General features: G+C 34.1%; 2 protein-coding genes across 2 annotated transcripts; one reads left to right on the top strand and one right to left on the bottom strand.

Annotated features, from left to right (window-relative positions):
* The first annotated feature begins 5,100 nt into the window (after positions 1 to 5,100).
* LOC118738529 lies at positions 5,101 to 6,640 on the top strand. The gene is made up of 5 exons (XM_036469466.1): positions 5,101 to 5,182; positions 5,251 to 5,453; positions 5,511 to 5,920; positions 5,978 to 6,199; positions 6,266 to 6,640. The coding sequence occupies exons 1-5, from the start codon at positions 5,116 to 5,118 to the stop codon at positions 6,513 to 6,515; spliced, it is 1,152 nt and encodes a 383-aa protein (XP_036325359.1). The 5' UTR covers positions 5,101 to 5,115; the 3' UTR covers positions 6,516 to 6,640.
* Positions 6,641 to 8,190: 1,550 nt separating this feature from the next.
* LOC118737876 (dynein light chain Tctex-type) lies at positions 8,191 to 9,378 on the bottom strand. Its single transcript, XM_036468678.1, has one exon. The coding sequence runs from the start codon at positions 9,183 to 9,185 to the stop codon at positions 8,850 to 8,852; it is 336 nt and encodes a 111-aa protein (XP_036324571.1). The 5' UTR covers positions 9,186 to 9,378; the 3' UTR covers positions 8,191 to 8,849.
* Between the last annotated feature and the right edge of the window lie 10,909 nt (positions 9,379 to 20,287).

The following is a 20,287-nucleotide window of genomic DNA, read 5'->3' as shown; positions in this document are numbered from 1 at the left end:
GAAAATGACCCTACACTTTCCTAGAACAAAACGTTGTTGACCTGTGTAATCATTACTTTTTTTTTGCATTTTGTAATTTTAATGATTATTTTAATTTTCTGACATAACCCAGCCATTAATAATTAATTATTATTTATAATTATCAAAAATAATCATGATTAATTGCCATTAAGAAAATAATCAAAAATAATCAAATAATTAGAAATAATCAAAATTAATCAAATTGTTTTTTTAATTATTCCATTATATTTAATTGTTTGATTATTTTTAATTATTTGATTGTTTTTAATCATTTGATTGTTTTTGATTATTAGATTATCTTCAATTATTTGATTATTTCTAATTATATGATTTTTTTAAATTATTTTCCCAAATAGATGAACTTGTGTTTTTTAGCTGAAGACAGTATGAGGTGAACTTTTTAAAAAGTTTTAAACAGATATTTTTGATGTTCTTGCATCAAGGAATCCTTTTCTATAGTAGCAGGAACCGAAAAAATCATTTTATATATTTTTTTGAATTCATTGCATGCTGTTTTTAGGTCAAAAGAAAGATAAAAAATCAAAAAGTTTACTTTTTATGGTCATTTTGAAGGTCATATTGAATAAATAATTACTTTGACCTTCAAAATTAATATTTTAGATTTTTGATATTTCTTTTGACCTAAAAACAGCATATAATGAACTTAACACAATATATATATACACTACAGCATTAACTACAGAAATTTCATCCCCGAACATTGTACAATATATTATTCACAAAGTGAAATAAAATTTAAAAAAAAAAACAAAAATAATCAAAAATAATCAAATAATTATTTTAATCATATAATTAAAAAAATCAAAAACAAATTCAAAATAATCAAATAATTATATTAATCATGCAATAAAAAAAATAAATCAAAAATAATTGAAAATAAGCAAGTAATTATATTAATCAAGTAATTAAAAAATTTCAAAAATAACTGAAAATAATCAAAAATAACAAAACAGTTATGTAATTAAAATTAATGAATCAATTCATTAAATTTTTTTTTTGAAAATAATTGATTATTAATCATTAAATGGTTACCAAAAAAACAAGCTTTAATTAATAATCATTATGACTATTAATCATTATTTAACAGGTCTGATTAAAGTTAACAATTTTTTATTTCCTTCATTTTGAAAAGAAACATTTCCTAATTATCGGGCAACAACCTCTTTCGATTTTCAACATAAATGCTACCCGATGCACTCGTTCTGGGTTCACTGAGGATGATGATGCGCAAACATATTTCATTGCCAGTGTAAACAAATTTGGAAATTCATTGCGGCTATGCTTTCACCAAATTAAAGGATCTTCTTGTCTGTGTATAAGGGGTAGCTGTAAATATTTCTCCATTTCTAAAACGCTGCCTTTTTTCTTGTATGGCCGCCGCCGTGTCCCAAAAACAACTAGAATTACTCCAAATCATATTAAATCAAGTTTCATGAAAAGAGCCACACTTCGCAGAACTTTGCGATGTTGTAAGAAAAAAAGAAATCAACTTTCATTTTTGTCACATAGCGTCACTCTATTTCACTGCGTATATTTAAGGACCATGCGGTTCGATTGTTTTCTTTTTTTTTTGTTGAATATAGAGATTATTATGTGCTACACAAGGGTCCAAAGAATTCAAATGATTGTAGAACTACTGCCAGACACGGCTTGCCAAACACTAGTGCCATATACCTTAAAGACTCGGGCCAGGAAAGCGCGGTTAGCCTAAGCGCGGAACGGAAGAAGATACCGAGGACGAGGTCAAGCAAGGAGGGGTTGAAGGCTAAGGCGCGATATACAGTTGCGGTCAAGATCTGCGACCGACTTATCGACAAGACCAACCAGAATGAGGAGAAGGAGAAAATGTAGGCTTGAGCAAAAGGCAGCGGTCTGTGGAAGAAGAGGCAGTAAAGCCTATAAAGAAACAGAAATGTAAAGACGAGGCTGCGAGGCCAAACGTCATACAGCTTCCCCCTACATCCAAGGCAGCAGCGGCGGCCAATTTGATTGCCAAGCGACATCTGCTCGTGGCGCTCATCGAACGCAATAGCCCGCTCGGACAGATGACGCAAGAGAGGTGGAAGGTAGTGGAAATGAAGCTGATTGAAGCGTTATTCGCGACAAGGGACGCGAAACCGAACGCATCTATGTCGACATTTCACGGGCAGGGTGGTTCAGCGGCGTCAAATCATAAGTTGTAAGTATTACCCCTGGTCAGCATAGGTAAAGGGAGTGGTGAAAGATATCCAAGGCCTATGGAAGGGGGCATACCTCGAGATAGTAGATCGCAGCGAGATCCTTCCCCACCCCTCGCAAAATAAAACTGGAATATGCGGAGAAGGATCTCAGCACCAAATAGATCCTACAGTCGTCTCTCAACCTACGTAACGTGGGGACGGCTGAGCTGGACACTGCATCCAACTTAATGCTTAAGGTCCTTCAAATAAATCTCCTAAAAGTAAAATAGCCTCAGCCGAGCTTCTCCTCAACTTACAGGGGGCCGGCTACGATGCAGCTTTAGTCCAGGAACCATGACTCCCTTTGGGCAGCCTAGTTTTTGGCCTCAAGTCGGAAAACTAAGCTACATATGTTCCCAACACGCATGGTAAGGTAAGAACGGCACTTGACGGTTGTGACGCTAAACGACGTCAACAACATAGTTGCCAACTTGGTGCTTTAAGCACTAGATTTAGTGCTTTTTGAAAATTAAAACGCCCAAAGAAATGGTTTAGTGCTTAGTGCCTTTTTTAGTGCTTTTTTTCTGAACTCAGATTTCTCAAATGTATATATGTATATGAAACATGAAATAATTTGAAATATTTATCGGTTCTTGTAGATTTTTTGGTGCTGAATCCAAATCTGGATGCAGAATTTCTCCAGCACGTCAAAAGATATCCTAACCTCAAAGTGCCAAAAACACGGGTTTCGCCATATTTGAGGTTCTATTATGAAAAACAATTTTTTTTTTGCTCATTTCTTACTCTTCCCCTTTAAATTTCATTTTCGTTTGTTGCGATTAGATTTTTCTTTCTCTTGATATACTAGTTTTCATGTGCAGGACTTTGGTATTATTTCGTAAGCATGCATCATAATAGCATGTGTAGAGGCTATTCAATCGTTATGAGCGAAAAAGTTTTGAATATTGTCCATTTTTTTACTTTTGGTAAATACGAACTGTTACGAAAAAAGCATATTTTGTTAAAAAAAATTTAGTACTTTTAGTGTGGTAAAACGCTTTTTTCCAAGTTTTGGTGCTTTTTGAAATTGAAAAGTTGGCAACGCTGGTCTACGATGAATCGCTGCTCGTTGCGCCTTGCTACATGCCCCACGACAACGGCGTACCCTCGAGGGAGCTTCATAGGCTAGTAGAAGTGGCTGGCGATGGGAAGCAAGCGCTTATAGTAGGATCCGATGCGAATGCCCATCGTACGGTGTGGGGAATGGCGGACATAAATGAAATAGGCTTTGAGTAAATGGCCCTAAATGTATGATCTGAAAATGAATTTTTGAAGTTAATCAACAATCTACTTAAATAGGCCACCTGAAATTGGGCCTAAGTTCTTTTCTCTTCGTTTTAAATTCTATATACATATTTATTTATTTAATAATTAACTCGGTCGTTTACGCATCGAATTTGCCTCGGAATTTTACGAGGCGCGTAAACTGGGCTCTATATAAGTTTTGACCGTTCTTTTACCAGGCTTTTACGAGTTTAGGGCAATATTCTTAATTTTCGCGACATTTATAAAAAATTTACAACAGATTCGCAACAGATCGCATACCTTGATCAAATGCCCACCAAAAATATATCTCTCTTCGATTGCAAGAAAATTCAAAGTTCGTTAGCGGGAGCCAATCTGCGTTCATCCCGATGCAACCCTGTTAATACATCTGTCAATTCTATAAATTAATATACATGCAAAAATAATAATTAATCGACACAGGGTATTACTTACGATGTATTTTCCTATCGCATTGCATTTCTCTTTCGCATCGTATTACAGAGTAACCCCAGGGGGTTACTTGTTGTGGAGTTGTGCTCTAACCCTGGGATTCAGTAATTCAGTCTCATGAGATGATTTGGCTATTCAGCAGGAGAGAGTCACAAAAAGTTTACCAAAAATGTGTGGTGAAAACAAACACAGACAGTCAACTGATAGCGTTTATGTATGCCTTTTGCCGCGCCGCCCGAAGAATCGCAATGGCCGAGTGGTCAAAGCATTAGGATGCCGTTCGAGAGGGTCTGGGTTCGAGTACTCCTCGGGCGTAGAGCAATTTTTTGTATTTTTTTTATTTAGCATTTTTTTAATTAGTTTTACTTTTTTATAATCTTTAGATTTTAATGTTAAAAAAAAATATGTATATTTTTGTATGATATTATATTTTGGTTTATTTTCTGACGAAATTCTTATTGAAAAATTTTCTCGCTTCATATTCGCGTTTTTTTTTTTAATAAAATGGAAAGCAATTAACTTTTTCTAGATATTTTTGTTTTTGAGACCAGCTCTTAGCTAGCTGACAAATTAGTGAGGTTTTTTGAGACTAGAGACGTGAGACAGCGTACTGAATACCAAATAGTCTCAAAATCCAAGTTCACCACCAAAAGTCACTATTAGTGCTTAGAGACCGCTTACTGAATGCCAGGGTTAATTTAAAAAAGTCACAGAAAATGCAGGTAATTCGAAATGAAATAAAAATGGGTCATTGTTTCCATATTTATATTTAACATCTTATAGTAAAAAGGTGCAAAGGAAATAATTATTAACGTTCAGGGAACAGACATTGACTTTTCAACCAGACAGCTGGTTGCTCTGACGGCGTTCCAAGCCACCATTCGGCCAAGCAAGTTTTCAAAGTAAATCAAAGCAAATTGAAGTCAGCAAGGCGCGCAAAGCAAGCCTGCATTGGGCCAGCGCCTTAAGTTTTCAAAATAACCGATGCATCGATACATCGACTATTTATACATCGAGTGGAAAATTTTCGATGCATCGAAGCAAAACATCGATATTTTCGATGCATCGATATTTTTCCGACATACCTAGTGTTCATTTGTTTAGCCTTTTTCGGTGTCATTAAATTTTACCAGAAGTTATGAAAGAAAAGGCCACTATTGAAAAAGTATATGCGCGTAAGCGTACCGCATCGATGCCAACATTGCGTAAGAATTCCTTCACTATTAATATCATTTGTTTTATATGGGATATTGATTAAATCACTATGCTTTAGTGAATTTCCAAAATGGGCAATTGGCTGCAGTCAGCAAGCACGCGACCCAATTTTGTCGGCTATTGCAAAAACGTGGTAAATCACCAGCAAAAGTCGCAATGGTCACTGCCAAGGACCAAATCTATCATGGTGTCGTTGATGGCGGAGAAGCACCTGCACTCACAGATACTTACATCTGCGTGCGCAATAAAATTACAAACAAAGTAATTTATTGGTATATGATCTAATATCGTTTAATAACCCAGATTATATTTGAATAGGTGCGCATTATACCCATAGAGCAGGCTACACTTAGCAATCACATTTACAACACCCTTGAACAAAAGCCTCTACCAACCTTGACAGCTGAGCATACTAAAGCGGTCCTAATGAAACAATTTGGCGGTCGAAAAGCAGCGCGTTTTGCTGCTAATCAAGAAAATAATAAGATTAACGTCGATGTGCTTAGAAATGATTTGGAAAATACTGTACGCGAGACCGATTTAAATGGCCAAGTTGAGGAAAAGCCAAACACGGAGCATAATTTCGATATTTTGCGTCCAAAATTCAATAAAGATGCAAAGAAATTGGAAGAAGTTTATAATGTGCACGATATTGTGCCCGGTGAACTGCTTGATCGACTGGATGAAGAGTCGAAAGTAGTATATTCTACGCCCGTGGACAAATTGCCGTAACTTTTTTAATCTTGCTGAAAATTTTGCTCTTATAACTTTTTGTTACTTTACAGCTTACAATCAGAGTTCTTATGCAAATGCGTTAAACAGATACAAGATAGAACTCCTACACCAGAGGGATTTTTAAATTTGAAATTAATTATCTACATGGATTGTTTGCTGAATTTGCTTAAAACTCGTGCACGTTCACTGAAATCCGTCGAACTTTCCGGTATAACAGAAAAAGCAGAGAATGATGTTCGCACACGTTTTTCTGATCCTAATTCCAAACCTTTGTAAGATTACATTATGCAGAAATTAATTTATTTTCCTACTTCAGTAAAATTTTAACTTTTTTTTAGTTCTCGCACCCCACACACTTCTGAAAAGGCCTTGTGTTATTTCATAGTAATGGCTACTATTATCAACGAAAACTTCAGTGTGGATTTAAATGTGCTGTCGCAAGAGCTAGGCGTTTCAAAGCAAAAATTGCTGAAGTTCGCCCACATTGTAAATGTTTGTCGAGCACCAAAAACAGATCTGCTGACTTTGAGATTACCTAGCAAAGTTACAACTTTACCAGGAAGTTTAAGTAGAAAGTCGAGAAAGTGATCTGCCACAAACATAAGTGTAAGAATAATCTTGCGATGCGACTAGAAGCGTTATTAAAACGCATATGTAAATACAGTTTTTAAATATTGCTACAAATAACTTGCTAAATGGTATGTAAAAATAAATACATAGTTGTGAAGTGACATAAAAAAAAAACGGGGTGTTTTTATTAACCGACTTCAAAAAAGTAAGGGGTTACCATTTCGTGGGAATATTGTTGTTTTTTTTATCTATGTTGTCGCATTTCGATTTTTTCTTTTTTCATCGGAACGGTGGTAACTCGAGGGTGGTTCCATACTAATACTTTAGATCCGTTTATATCATCATCAAGTCGGTTGTGTTTTTTGCTCAAAAATTACTTATCTTATGGCCAAATTCAAAAAAAAATAAAATGTAATTAAAGAGCTCTATAAAGCTACCATTTCACGCACTCTTTAAAAGAGTAAATAATTGTTTGGTTTCGTTCAGCGTTAAAATATTAAAACATCGGCGCACCGTACCATATATGTACATTTGGAAGGCTTGCTATTTAAAATAAGAATCTGTTTTAAAGCCATATCATTGCGAACACTTATTTTATACCACCAATATATGACCTTATAGAGTGGATGCAATACACTATATATATATAGTTTCTTTAAAAAAAAAAAAAAAAATTATTTAATTGCGAACACTGATTCAATTTAATACCACCAATATATGGCTTTAGTGTAGGAAGCAATACACTAGTATATCGTTTCTTAAAAAAAAAAAAACATTTAATTGCGGGCACTGATTCAATTTTATACCACCAATGTATGTTTGGCTTTAGTGTCGGAAGCAATACACTGTAGTATAGTTAAAAAAAAAACATATCTATTTAATTGCGAACACTGATTCAATTTTATACCACCTATATATGGTTTTAGTTTAGGAAACAATACAATACTACATAATTCCTCTAAAAAAACATCTATTTAAATGCGTACACTGATTCAATTTACATAGGTGGTATAATATATAGCGTTAGTGTAGAAAGCAATACACTATAGTATAAAGTTTCTTTAAAATAACACCACCATTATAAAAAATAAAATAACATACATAAGTTAAAAAATTATCCGGGTATCCGGTGTAATATGTACTTATTTAATTCAAATCCGTGCTTTGTAAATATGTATGTATGTACATATGTATACATACATATATGTATATTTATTTGTTATTCATTACTCATTTCTTAAGGTCAAGGCCAAAAAAAAACCACGAAGACACAGTTAAAAGCAATATCCAAAAGTTACTACGGCATGATTCATAGGCATGCTACGAATCCTACCTAAATATAAATGTATGTATGTACGTAGAAATGAATGTGCATGTGCATTTGCCTATGTAAACGGATTGGGATGTTAATACAAAGCAAGTCAAATGGAATAATTGAAGATATTAAATGGAATCAATGCGTCATTTTAAGAAATTTACACTCTTACCAGCAAAAGTTAAACCAAATATGTAGGCACACATACATATGTATGCCACCATATAATCAAGTGAATATCCCTTTTTTACAAATGCATCAATGCAAAGCATCATTCTGCTTTATTCAGAAACTATAGGATAGAAGGAGTCAAGACCAAAATCCAAATCCCATAACTCATACCAGGCAATCAATCATTGCAATTAAACTAATACGAAATACTTTATTGGTGCACATTTTGTTCGAATTTATTTATGTTAATCCTTCCTTAAGTAGTTATGTATGTGGCTGCAAAAATAAATGGCAATATCCAAGCACAAAAATTTTACTGTTAGAACGAAAATTACATTTATTGGAATTTCTATAAAACGGTTTGCATTAATATAAGGTATTCGCTCAAATACATTTAATCGAAACTTTCATAAAAAAATATTCTGCCTATATACATTACTCTTTTATCCACATATTGTGTTATATATGTATATGTATATAGCATTTGAGTACTTCTTGTATACCAGTACCCCATTATGTTAAATCGTACATAAATCTAATCAAATTTGTATGTAGTATTTATTTTTAACGAATAAGGCCCTACTGAAATTTTTATTTATATCGTATATAACTTGAGAAGCTAGAAAAAGAAACAACTACCATATTTTCTTTTTTTTTAAGCCAATGTAAATTTATGTGATAATATAATAATTTTAATAGCTTTGCAGAACATTTTATTGGAAAATCGCTAAACTGTTTCGAGTTTTTATGCAATTACTGCTTTAATTTTTCGTCTTTACATATCCGCGAAAAACACTTAAAAAGTCTATACCCTCCCCTGGCTGGAACCATACTTTTGGCTCATTATTGCTCATCATTGTTGAGTCTTAAACAGCCAGGCCAAATACCGATACAATGCAATACATAGTTTTGTTTTCCCAGCGAACAGTGCAGCTGCCGTCAGTGTCGTTGTTCCAATAGCATGAGCTAGCTGTATGTAAACCGGCGCCATTCTTTTGCATAATCATCGATGTAACAATATACTTGTATGGTTTCTGCTCCTTAGTAAGCACACTTAGGCAGTTCTCAACAACTTGACCAGTCCAGTTGTTTACCTTGTCATGTTGGTAGGCGTTGCCTCCGATGGTGTTCTCAATTGCGTCCTTAATTATTTTGCTTACGTCGTCCACTATGAACTGGCTTTCATCACGGGCTTCATCCATTTTTAAAACTCTTTTATTTAAACGGCTGAAGAAATATATTTGGCGATTCGATTACAATACTAATTATGGCCAATTGTGGAGATTTAATGCAAATTTATTGGAAAATTCGGCAAAGCAATGCTTGAAAAATCTGTAGAGTTTTCTTCACTTTTGCTTTCTCTTAACTTTCTCAGTAGCGAATCTATGAGAATGAAAAACGTTCAATAAATAAATTAGAATGTCAGTTCAAAATGCAATGTCAAACTTGCTGGAATTTTTCGTGGAATGCACTACCGGAAGTACAGGGCGCACACTACAAACCGGAAGTACAGGGTATATTTTATTTTAAGTTGTACTGTACAAATCAAGTTTGCTCAATACCAACCCAGCAAGAAATTATCGGGTATGCTTATCAAAAATAGGTATGAAACGATATCATCAGAAATGGGCACGGGACTAAATTTGAGTTTTAAGTCCCGAACCCGCCCATCCCGACGTTTTTCAGAATTGTACCGCGGGCTCCGTGGGTCCCGATATCTACCTCTAAAGCGGGCTGAAAACGCACAACAAATTTAACCGATCGGGGGAGATTTCAACGTATGTGGCGTGGTTTGCAAACCTATCGAAGGTTGACAAAAATGTCCATGTCATTCAAATTACTTTTAAATAATAAAAATAATAATGAAAGATCTGGCATCTTCCGATTATTTTGTTTTGCTGTTCGTTTTCGTCTCAATAAAACATTACAGATCTTCCCGATACCGCCCAACTTTAAATCAGTACCGTGGGTCCCGTGGGTCCCGCGGGTCCCGCTATCCCGCGCCCATCTCTAGATATAGATGCCTAAAAAATATCGGACCTAAAGTATCGATTCCTACTCGAATCGGTACTCATTGGGCATTCCGTATTAAGTTAAATTGATTTTTTTAAATTACAATTCAATCATCCTCTGGGAATCCTATAATAAAACTTAATAATGTAGGAAATGAAAATAAATAAAACTCCGTTACATAGCAGAACTATATGTATGTTTGATGGTTAATGGTATTTACACAGATACATATACAGATTACAAGTTAATCTTATTTAAGAAAACATTTATCAATAAAATATTTCAACGAAAAAAGTCTTCTTTTGTTGCACTTCCCAAGAATAGAAGTTTTTCCAAATGTTTGCCAGTCAACCGATTTCTTGATGTGGTTATTGTGGCTGTTGCTTTCGAAAACAATCGCCCGCAAGGAACAGAACAAGGTAAACGCAGTTCTCATCTCCTCCCATTCTTCTAATGGGTTCGACTTCAGGATTAAAAAAAAAAACCTTTTTTTTTATTTTGAAAAAAAAATTGGAGTTCGCTGATGTTTTAAATTTTTTATTTTCGTGACATGTTATTGTGCAGCTAAAAATGTTGTTTTTAGTGTAATTACTCAGGTATTATTGGGGAATATTCCCTTAATTACATACCTGTCTTGGACAGTTAGAATGGGCCTTGTGCCCGAAAATATGCTTTCGAGAAGAGACTGCGATACTAAATCGTTGATTGAACGTTTTAAGAATTGCGATGGGTTCAAACTCGTTACCAGGGGATTTCTGGGGTCTTTGATTATGCTCCTGATGCCAGTTTTTCAAAATTCAGAATGGCGGATCCAAAATGGTGATCAATTTGAAAAAGAATAGCTGGATTGGTTCGGAACACGGAATTTTTCTGGGTCGCTGATTATTAATCTGAAGTCGATTTTTAAAATTCAAAATGGCGGATCCCATTTTGTTATCAAATTCTTAAAAAATGACTAAAATTAAAACGTTGGTACTGAATGTATTAAGCATTATCATGGGTTGAAACTTGTTACCAGTGGGTTTCTGTGTATGAATCTGATGTCAGCAGATTTTCAAAATTCAAAAGGGCGGATCCAAAATCTGACATCAGATTTGTAATCGCCGACCCCAGAAACCCCCTAGTAACGAGTTTTAACCTATGATAATGAGTTTCGAACAACTCCACTCATTTTTTTTTAATAGATCGCCATATTGGTACCGCCATTTTGAGTTTTGAACAACTGACATCAGATGCGACACCAAAAACCCCCTGGTAACGAGTTTGAGCCCATGACAATCACGGTTGCCATTTCCAATTTATTTGTAATAACCTATGTTTTTAAATACACATATATGTGTATGTACGTACATATCGTCGCTAGACACAAATAAAGGCGCGAGCTCAAAAGTTGACGGCGAAAAAAGACGCATAAAAAAACTTTAGCGTCAAAAACTCTTAACATACTTCGCCGAAGTTTTTCATAAGCATCTTTTTTCGCAAAATTTTTGTAGGAGGGTTGCCACCTGTTTCAAAAGGAAAGTTCGACTTAAATAAAGGCAGAAAGTTGAAATGTATTAGAGGTATACGCCGCCGAGCCACGCCGCCGCCGCCACCGTTTTTTATCATTCCTCACGGGCCCCACGAGTTACGAAAATATCGGCGCGGCGGCAGCGGCGTTTGGCGCCTAATGAATTTTGTACAAAATTTACATGTTGTATGTACATTGAATACATCGTTTGAAGGAACTAAATACTACTTGTATAAAACACAATTTTACGAAATGAAAATTACATTTTTAAATTATTATTTTTTTTTTGCATAATTTAGGCCACTGGACAAGAATATGATCTCCTTTATTTTTCCAAAAATAGCGTAACTAAAAAAAAACATAAGTAACAGTTATAATAGAAGCGGCCTCTTTGCATCTAAATTCTCAATTATTGGCTTCATATTTTAGTAGAAATTTTAACCATCTATAAGCCATTTTTTTCAACAGTGGGTCAAAAAGGCCCGTTCTAGTCCGAGTTGATGGGTTAAACTTTTGGAAAAAAGTGGACCAACCTTCTTTTCAATATGTAATCAGCAAAAAATCGTAAGAACTCCGTAATTTAACATAACGGTTGATAAAATTATTGCAAAAATTTATTGAGAGCGACATTAATTACCCCAATAACTAAACTTTTAAACTTTTCTTATTTCTTTAAATTTAAATAGTACATACGGATCTGTAGAGAACATAGAGATACGTGTGTGTATGTATGTATATACCTCAGGCCTTCTCCTGTTCGCCCAACAATCAGCGCCAGACACTCAACATTATAATGCAAGTAGGAAGTAACAATATTTAAATTTAAAACTAATTGAATAATGAAATAAATAGAATTATAATAATAGAATAATTGGCATGGCGAATGCCTAACGCTGACGAGTTGGAATGATAAGATTAGTAGCCTCATGGCTCTTTGAAATCTACCACCCCTATTGCGAATGTCGACTGGCAGCAGAGAACGTATATTTATAGAGAAGGTCCAAGAACTGTGAATGCCACATTTTTCGAGCCAACTAAACTGGCGAAGCGCATTTTAAGAGCGACAAATATTTGGAATACTTAACAGCGAAAGCAAAATACAAAGCAGAAAAGAAGAATATTAACAGAGCTAAATCTCACGAGAGCGTTTGGACTGTTATTAAATATGAATATTGATGATTTTGTGATATTTTGGAGTGTTAGATTTTTTGTGAAAATAATTGTTTTAGTAAGAAAATTAAATTTTTTCGTTGATTTGTACAAGTAACATGCAATTAAATCGAAAATATTATATAACATTTTCCGATTTTTGTGATATTTTTTTAATGATTGCAAATAGAAAACTCTCATAAGTGTTTGCGTTTTTTGTGAAAACATTTTTTGACAAAAAAAAAATCCTCTTTTCCGGTTATTTCTACAAATATTGTGAAAATAAATCGAAAATGTTATATAGAATTTTTTCGATTTTTGTGATATTTTGTTAGATTTTCAACTTTAAAACTTTTTTGGTGTAAGCCTTTTTTGTAAATAGATTTGTAGGGAAAAAAATTTATTTTCGGTGATTTGTACAAATAACGTTAAAATAAATTGAGAATATTATATAACATTTTCCAATTTTTGTGATATTTTCAAGTAAAAAACTGTATTGGTATTGGATTAAAAAAAAAAATCATTTTAGATTTTTTTTAAGGTCTCTCGCTAAACTAGGCCAAAACTATTTGAGAATTTTTTCCAAATTTTCGATATTTATGGAAATAGCAAAGTTTTTGAACCTTTTGGACTTAGAAATTTTTTGAATAAAAAAACAAAACTGTGAAAAGAATTATTTTCAATTTTTTTTGTAGAGATCTCCCTAAGCTAAGTCGAAAGTCTGTAGGATTTTCTTTTGTATTTCCGATATTTATGGAAATAATTAAGTTTTTAATTATTTTCGACTTGGAAACTTTTTTTTTTAAATATTAAAAATCTGTAAACGTCGGATTTTCCCGGCAATTTGTAAAAATCTCGCTAATCTAAGACGAAACTATTTGAGAAATTTTTCAATATTTTCTATATTTATGGAAATAGTGCAGTTTTCAAATCTTTTCTAATAAAATCGTGTAAGAAGTTGCCATTCGATGGGTGGCACCTTCGCTACTCATGTGCATATTTGTCCCCCACATTGTCATTTACATATCTAATTTATTAATAACTAAACCTAAATTTATAAAGCACATATTTGTAAACTTCATTTCATTACCTATTTCTGCTACCAAATTTTTCATGCATCCAAAAAAACAACCAAATGAGAATGTAAGTATGTATGCATTTATAAATGTACATATAAACATACATATGTATACACGATTGATCTGCTTTCGTCTTCCCCTAGCCGCTTCCATCCACACAAATTATTCAATTTCTGGAATTGACATTTTTTACACGCATACATGCATACATTCATATACACATGTACAGTGGAGTAGCACTAGGTTGAACATTGCATTGCTTGTACTTTGATGTGTTTGAATCTTTTATGGTACTGAAGATTTGCTTAGGGATGAAAAATATTAAAAATCGTTCGTGCATATATGTAAATATATTTTTATAAACGCTTGGAAGTATAGAAATTTTTAATATTAAAAAATAAATAAAATATTTTTTTTGTATATATATAAATTTTGTTCAAGGCACATTGACCCACCTGTACAAAATTTGTGGCGCGGCATGGACAAAAATTTTACAATTTCGGACCGAAAAATATGAAAACGAGCCAAGTTGCCACGTTACATCTGTGAACTTCCGATAAAACCACATATGTTTGTGATTTTACAAGTTTTGATTTTATTAAAAAAAAATTAATGTATTTTGCTGCAGAAAACATACACTTTTATTTAATGTTTATTAAAATGACACTTTAAAATACTAGTTAATGATTGAAATATTGGTATGGAACATAGAAATAGAGTGTTTTGTCAAAAACTACCAAAAATTACCAAAAATTGCCAAGATTCGAGATAACTTATTTTACTGGATATAGAGAAATAATTGCCAATTTTCACTTGGCTGGCCGAGATTTCTTCATTTTAAGATTTTAGAATTTTTGTGTCGGATTGACAAAGTTGCGCTTGTTGGTGATGAATTTGCGGGGAGATGTGCTGCGGTTATTTTTATGAATGAATTTACTTGGCCTTGAGAAATGCGCGCATGCGTTTATGAAAGAAATAGTTATTGTTGTATTTGAGTATGCGCGTAATTATGTGCATATGGATGTATGCTGCCGTGAGTTGTAAATATGTACATTTGTGTGTATGTGCGTAGTATTTTGGCAGTAATATGCACATACATACATATATACCTATGTATGCATGTAAAAACGTTATCAGTTAATGGAGTACGTATGTACATACGTATGCATGGGGGAAATGCATTTTCATTTGACTCCAAAACTATTGGGGCATATTCGTAGACCAAATAAAGTCGACTCTAAGTTGAAGTTTCTCAGTCCCAAATAAGAAGAAAGTTAGTTGCATCTTTTTTTCACAGATGCCTAATCCACTGAATGTGATGTGAAAAAGCTGTAACTAACTTTAGTGTCGGCTTTATTTTAACTATGCATATGCCCCATTATTCATATATAATACGAGTATAGCAGTGAAAAATGATAATGCACAGTTTTTCGCAATATAAATAACTTTTCCGACAAAAACAACTTTGAAATTAACACGTGCAGTGCAATCAATGCATTTGTACGTTTTTTGTCAATGTATCCATCTTTGAAGTGGATTTGTGAGCAAACTAAGGCAGCTAGAAAACTGCAGTTTGTTGCATTGAAAATATCGTGTCTATAAACTACCATTAGAATCGTTAAATATATAAAAACCGATTTGCTTCGCTTTTAATGACGACACCAAATCACCAAACAGTGCGCATTTGCGTTTTTTGGTCAACGTGTCAATCTTTAAAGTGAATTTGGGGAAAAACTAAGGCAGCTAGAAAACTGCGGTTTGTTGCATTGAAAATAGCGTAGCATCTACCATATGAATCGGTAAAAAAGTAAAAGTTGATTTTTTCAACCCAAATGCCGACGGCAAATCACCAATGAATTTGTCAATTGCATACTACATATTTGCATAACTTTCACTTTTTAGATTCACAAAATTGTATCTCGCATACATATGCATGTACACAATATGTACATATTACATATTCCGACCTATGCATGTATTTATTTTAAATAATTAACCAATTTAAAGAACAATAAAAGCTTTGTAAAAACGTAAAAAGCCGTCAGCATTTCGCGTCTAACAAGAAAAACATGCATTTGCTTTGATGAGACAATTTCTGTTAAATTTATTTTGCTTCTGGCTGGGCTCTGTTAAAATTCGATTGTCTCTGGCTTGCCGCTCTTAAAATGCGCTTCGCCAGTTTTGTTGGTATTTGACAGTTTCCACGCTGATCCGTTCTTGGACCTTCTCTATAAATATACGTTCTCTGGTAGATAAACGACTATTAAGCGATTATCGATTATCGATGCTATTGCGAGTGTCGCTTAGTCGCTCAATTAGCGACTGTGAATACTTTTTAATCGCTCATCCTTCTATTGCTGTTTTTTAGTCGTTGGAGTTTGCGTTTATAAAATTTACATAAGAAAGTGGTACTATAATGGATAAAAAGTAAGTCAATTGAACTGGAAGTTGTAAAAAATTGTGAAATATACATATGCATGTATGTGTCTGAATTACAGATCAAAAATTATAAGCAACAAAAGGCAACTTGCGCGGTTGTTCGTACTGATGCAGGAGAGTGAAGACATAGGCAAAGGAATTTCCGGAAAGAGTAGGGTAGGAAGCTCCACTTCTATTGGAAAAGATACATATACAATATTTCTTGTGCATATAACTCCGGCTACGCCATCCACAGTGTTTTTGCGCAGAGCCAACATCAAAAGTTTATACAAAAAAACTGCATAATTTATTAATTGACTAGTGCTCGGAAATTTGAAATCTTTATTTTAAATTAAAGTTGAATTCTTTCAATACACTTGTTATGTTAAAGTTTTTAAACTCAGGTCACGCGTTTGGACACAAAAACCCAACATCATTGTACAAAAAACTTAACCGTACCGTATTTCTTAAACTTCCATAAAGTTTATTAATGAGGAAAACAGCTTTTCCTGCAAATCATGTAAAGCCTAAAAACTGTGAAGCATCGGGAACGCAACTTCTATTCATAAAACTCACACATGTACATACACCTTCCAAGTCCAAGGGATCCGACGAATCTCGCAATTCCCTCCTTGCTTTAGCTAACTCTACTAATCTATTAGCTTCGGCATCATCTTCTTCATCACTAAACCATATTTCAACTGTGTCCATTTTTTTAATTTTATAATAAAAGCAATTATTTTAAAAATGATGTAAATAAAACACTCAAGAAACAAATGTAAACAAACAAACAGCTGTTTACAATTCTATCGACCATTCACAATAGTACAAATTTTTATCGATCAAGTTACACAATAGCAAAATAAAAGATGATCGACTCGATCGACAAATTTCTATTCTACTGCCAGTCGACACTCGCAATAGGGGCCTACTATGTGCAGTAGCGCCGGCGTTTCCACACGCGCCGGCGTCGCCGCCGCTGCCGAATATTTTTGAAGTTGACCACGCCGCCGCCGCAAAGTATGTCGGCGTAAACCTCTAAAATATATATCCTGATAAGGATGTCATATGAAAGAGGTTGTGGTTGAGGGTTTCCACCTGTGTAAAAAGATTAACTCAAATTACTTAATAAGTCAAAAGAATTATTAAAGTATGGGTATGAATTGACATGGGTTTGCAATGTTTTTTCTTAACTTTATTTAAGAGGGTTGCCATATGTTTTAGAAATTAAATTCAAGTTGAATTAAGGGAATTAGATATATAATTTAAATATGTATCGCAATATGTGTGTCAGTCGAAAAAGTTTTAACAAGGTTTTGGTTTTAAAATATTTTGAATAGGGTTGCCATCTGTTTTAAAAGTAGAATTTAATTAAAGTATCCATAAGTTAAATGAAATATTAAAATATGACGTGAAACGAAGGTGGTAAGATATTCCTAGTTTGAATATTTAGGGCCGGTTGTTCAATGTCTGGTTATCACTACCAGCCGGTTAAACATCGTTACCGACATTTTCGACATCATGAATATACCATGTGATCGATAAAGCAGTCGTTGTATTTAACTGGAGCTTCTACCTCCGATTAATGCTTTTTCAAAATTTTTCAAAAGAAAAAATTTCTTTAATTACGAAATTACTAAATAACAAGAAATAATTAATTTTAACCGTGTCTTCCACAATATGTAATTCAACTGCCGATTAAAATAAAACGGATTGACATAACGGATTCAAATTTACTTCGCCGTAAGGGTACGATTTTTGTCTAAAGATCGTTCCTTACGAATATAGAAAAAATTATTATAGGTGCACTAAAAAGGTGTTTAGTTAACGGCCTAGTCAGCCTACTAGAGGGTTAAAGCATTTATTTAACATATGGGTATCAAATGAAATGGGTCAAAAGGCTTTGTTTCTAAACCGTATTTAGGAGCATTATCACGTATTTAAGAAGAGATTTGTTCATTTCTTAACTATATGTAGGAGGGTTGCCCGCTGTTTCAGAAATCTTAGCTAAATTATGCACAAATCCGAAGACGAAGATCATGCGAAGACGAGCACGAACACGAAGAAGAAACTAATATGGGGACCTAGGCTAACATAAAAAGTAGTACAAATGTCTGCAGTATGAAAGGAAATAAAAATGAATCCAAGTAGTGATGCACGTCATGGTATATCTATTTATAAGCTGATGGTACATATGATTGAAGTTGATGTGGATCTAATTCTCTATTGTTAAGTATTAATATTTAGCAATTCATGTTGTTACGATTATCCTTGAAACCTCGTCCGGATTTTCCAAATGCTTCGGTTCGTATCGCTATATCTCGTTGTTCGCTTTGTGTTGCCGCAGTATTCGCCACAATATTGATTTATTCAGTAAAATTCAATACAATCAAAACGAATATTTCATGTATCGTTTTTCACTTGAGTGTGATCTTAGTAATATCACGTATTTATGGTTTAAGTTCAGCGGTTGTGGCTCCGACATAGCCCGCAGGTCAAGACGAAGGCGCCGGACTGATTCTTTTTGAAGTGTGCTTTGACAGATGATTAGCCATGCCCGTTTACATACAACTTTGGCGTCGCGTTGGCGTTGGCGTCGCTTCGACAGCTGAATATGAATACATGCATTTATGTGAAAGTCTTCACATAACCAAAGTTGGGTAACGCCAACGCCAACAACTCTCAACTTTTCGCGCGCGTCGTTCGTCAGCTGTTTCAAATAATCAAAACTATTTGATTTAATTTTCCTTTTTAATCAAATGCGGGCAAGAAATATAGTTATTAATGCAATTATTGATATAAAATTTTGATTTATCTGCCGCTAGTATGTTAATTTAGTGACCAAAGTATTAGCTTCGTTCCTCAACTTTTCTGGATAAAACCTGTAAAAATGGCAAAAAGAAAATTGCTCTAAGAGTAAGAGAGGAAAACAAACAAGTAAGAAAGTCTAAGTTCGGGCGGAGCCGAACATTAAATACCCGGCGCAAGTATTAAATATATGTTTTCCACCTATCCGAAAGCTACCGCTACATGATAAGCCGGGGTGTATACATTTTAAGTAAATTAGCGTCCTTAAATTTCGAAATATTGAAATTTCAAGCATTTCTGAAATTTACCGTTATATGAAAAGCGGACTCTATTTTAGTCCGATTTCAACAATTTCCAACGGTTTGCTTTTATGTGGCAAGCACAATAACCATACCGAGCTTGGTACAAATTGCTAGAACGGTTAGCGAGATACATATATGTGATCACAAGTGGTGGGCGCCCATTTTCCAAAATTTTGTCATAAACGTATTGCTTGGTAAAGAATTGTTGCAACCATCAATTTTCAATAAATTAGCTTCAATATTTACTGATTTATCGAAGATTTTCTATTTCTCGAAATTACCGTTATATGGGATGTGGGCGTGGTTATTGTCCGATTTTAGAAATTTTCGGCCATTTGGTATGTTGTACCAGGACCAACAACTGTGCCAAGTTTGGAAGAAATTGGTGTAGCGGTTACCAAGATATACACATGTAACCATAAGTGGGCGTGGCTACGCCCATTTGCCAAAATTTTGTAATATTCTTATTTTTCGTCTAAAACTCATTGTAAATATCAATTTTGAGTGAATTATCTTCAGTAGTTACTAAAATATCGCAGTTTTCGTATTTCTTAAAATTACCGTTATATGGGAGGTAGGCGTGGTTATTGTCCGATTTCGCCCATTTTCAATACCATCCGTCCTACGCCCAAAAGAAGTTCACGTACCAAGTTTCGTTAAGATATCTCAATTTTTACTCGAGTTATCGTGTGCACAGACGGACGGACGGACGGACGGACGGACGGACGGACAGACAGTCACCGCTTAATCGATTTCTCTTTTCATTCTGATCATTTGTGTATACATTTGTCTATATCTATCTCGATTCGTTTTGCCTGTTACAAACAACCGTTATGTGAACAAAGTTATAATACCCTTGTGCACAAGTGCGCTCGGGTATAAAAAGTACAGAAACGCTTTTCGGGTAAAAATTGGTAAAACTGTCAAATATACCGTGGGCGTAATTTTTCGTCTACGTAGCGGTTTTTTATTATTTGTCGATCTGCTAAATTATATGCAAATACACAAGCAAATTAACAAAAATA

The sequence above is a fragment of the Rhagoletis pomonella genome, unplaced genomic scaffold (assembly GCF_013731165.1).
Source record: "Rhagoletis pomonella isolate Grant_MI unplaced genomic scaffold, Rhpom_1.0 Rhpom_scaffold_00004, whole genome shotgun sequence".
NCBI classification, from domain to species: Eukaryota; Metazoa; Arthropoda; class Insecta; order Diptera; family Tephritidae; genus Rhagoletis; species Rhagoletis pomonella.
The sequence above is the reverse complement of the archived record's forward strand: the minus strand, read 5'-3'. Positions and strand labels throughout refer to the sequence as shown.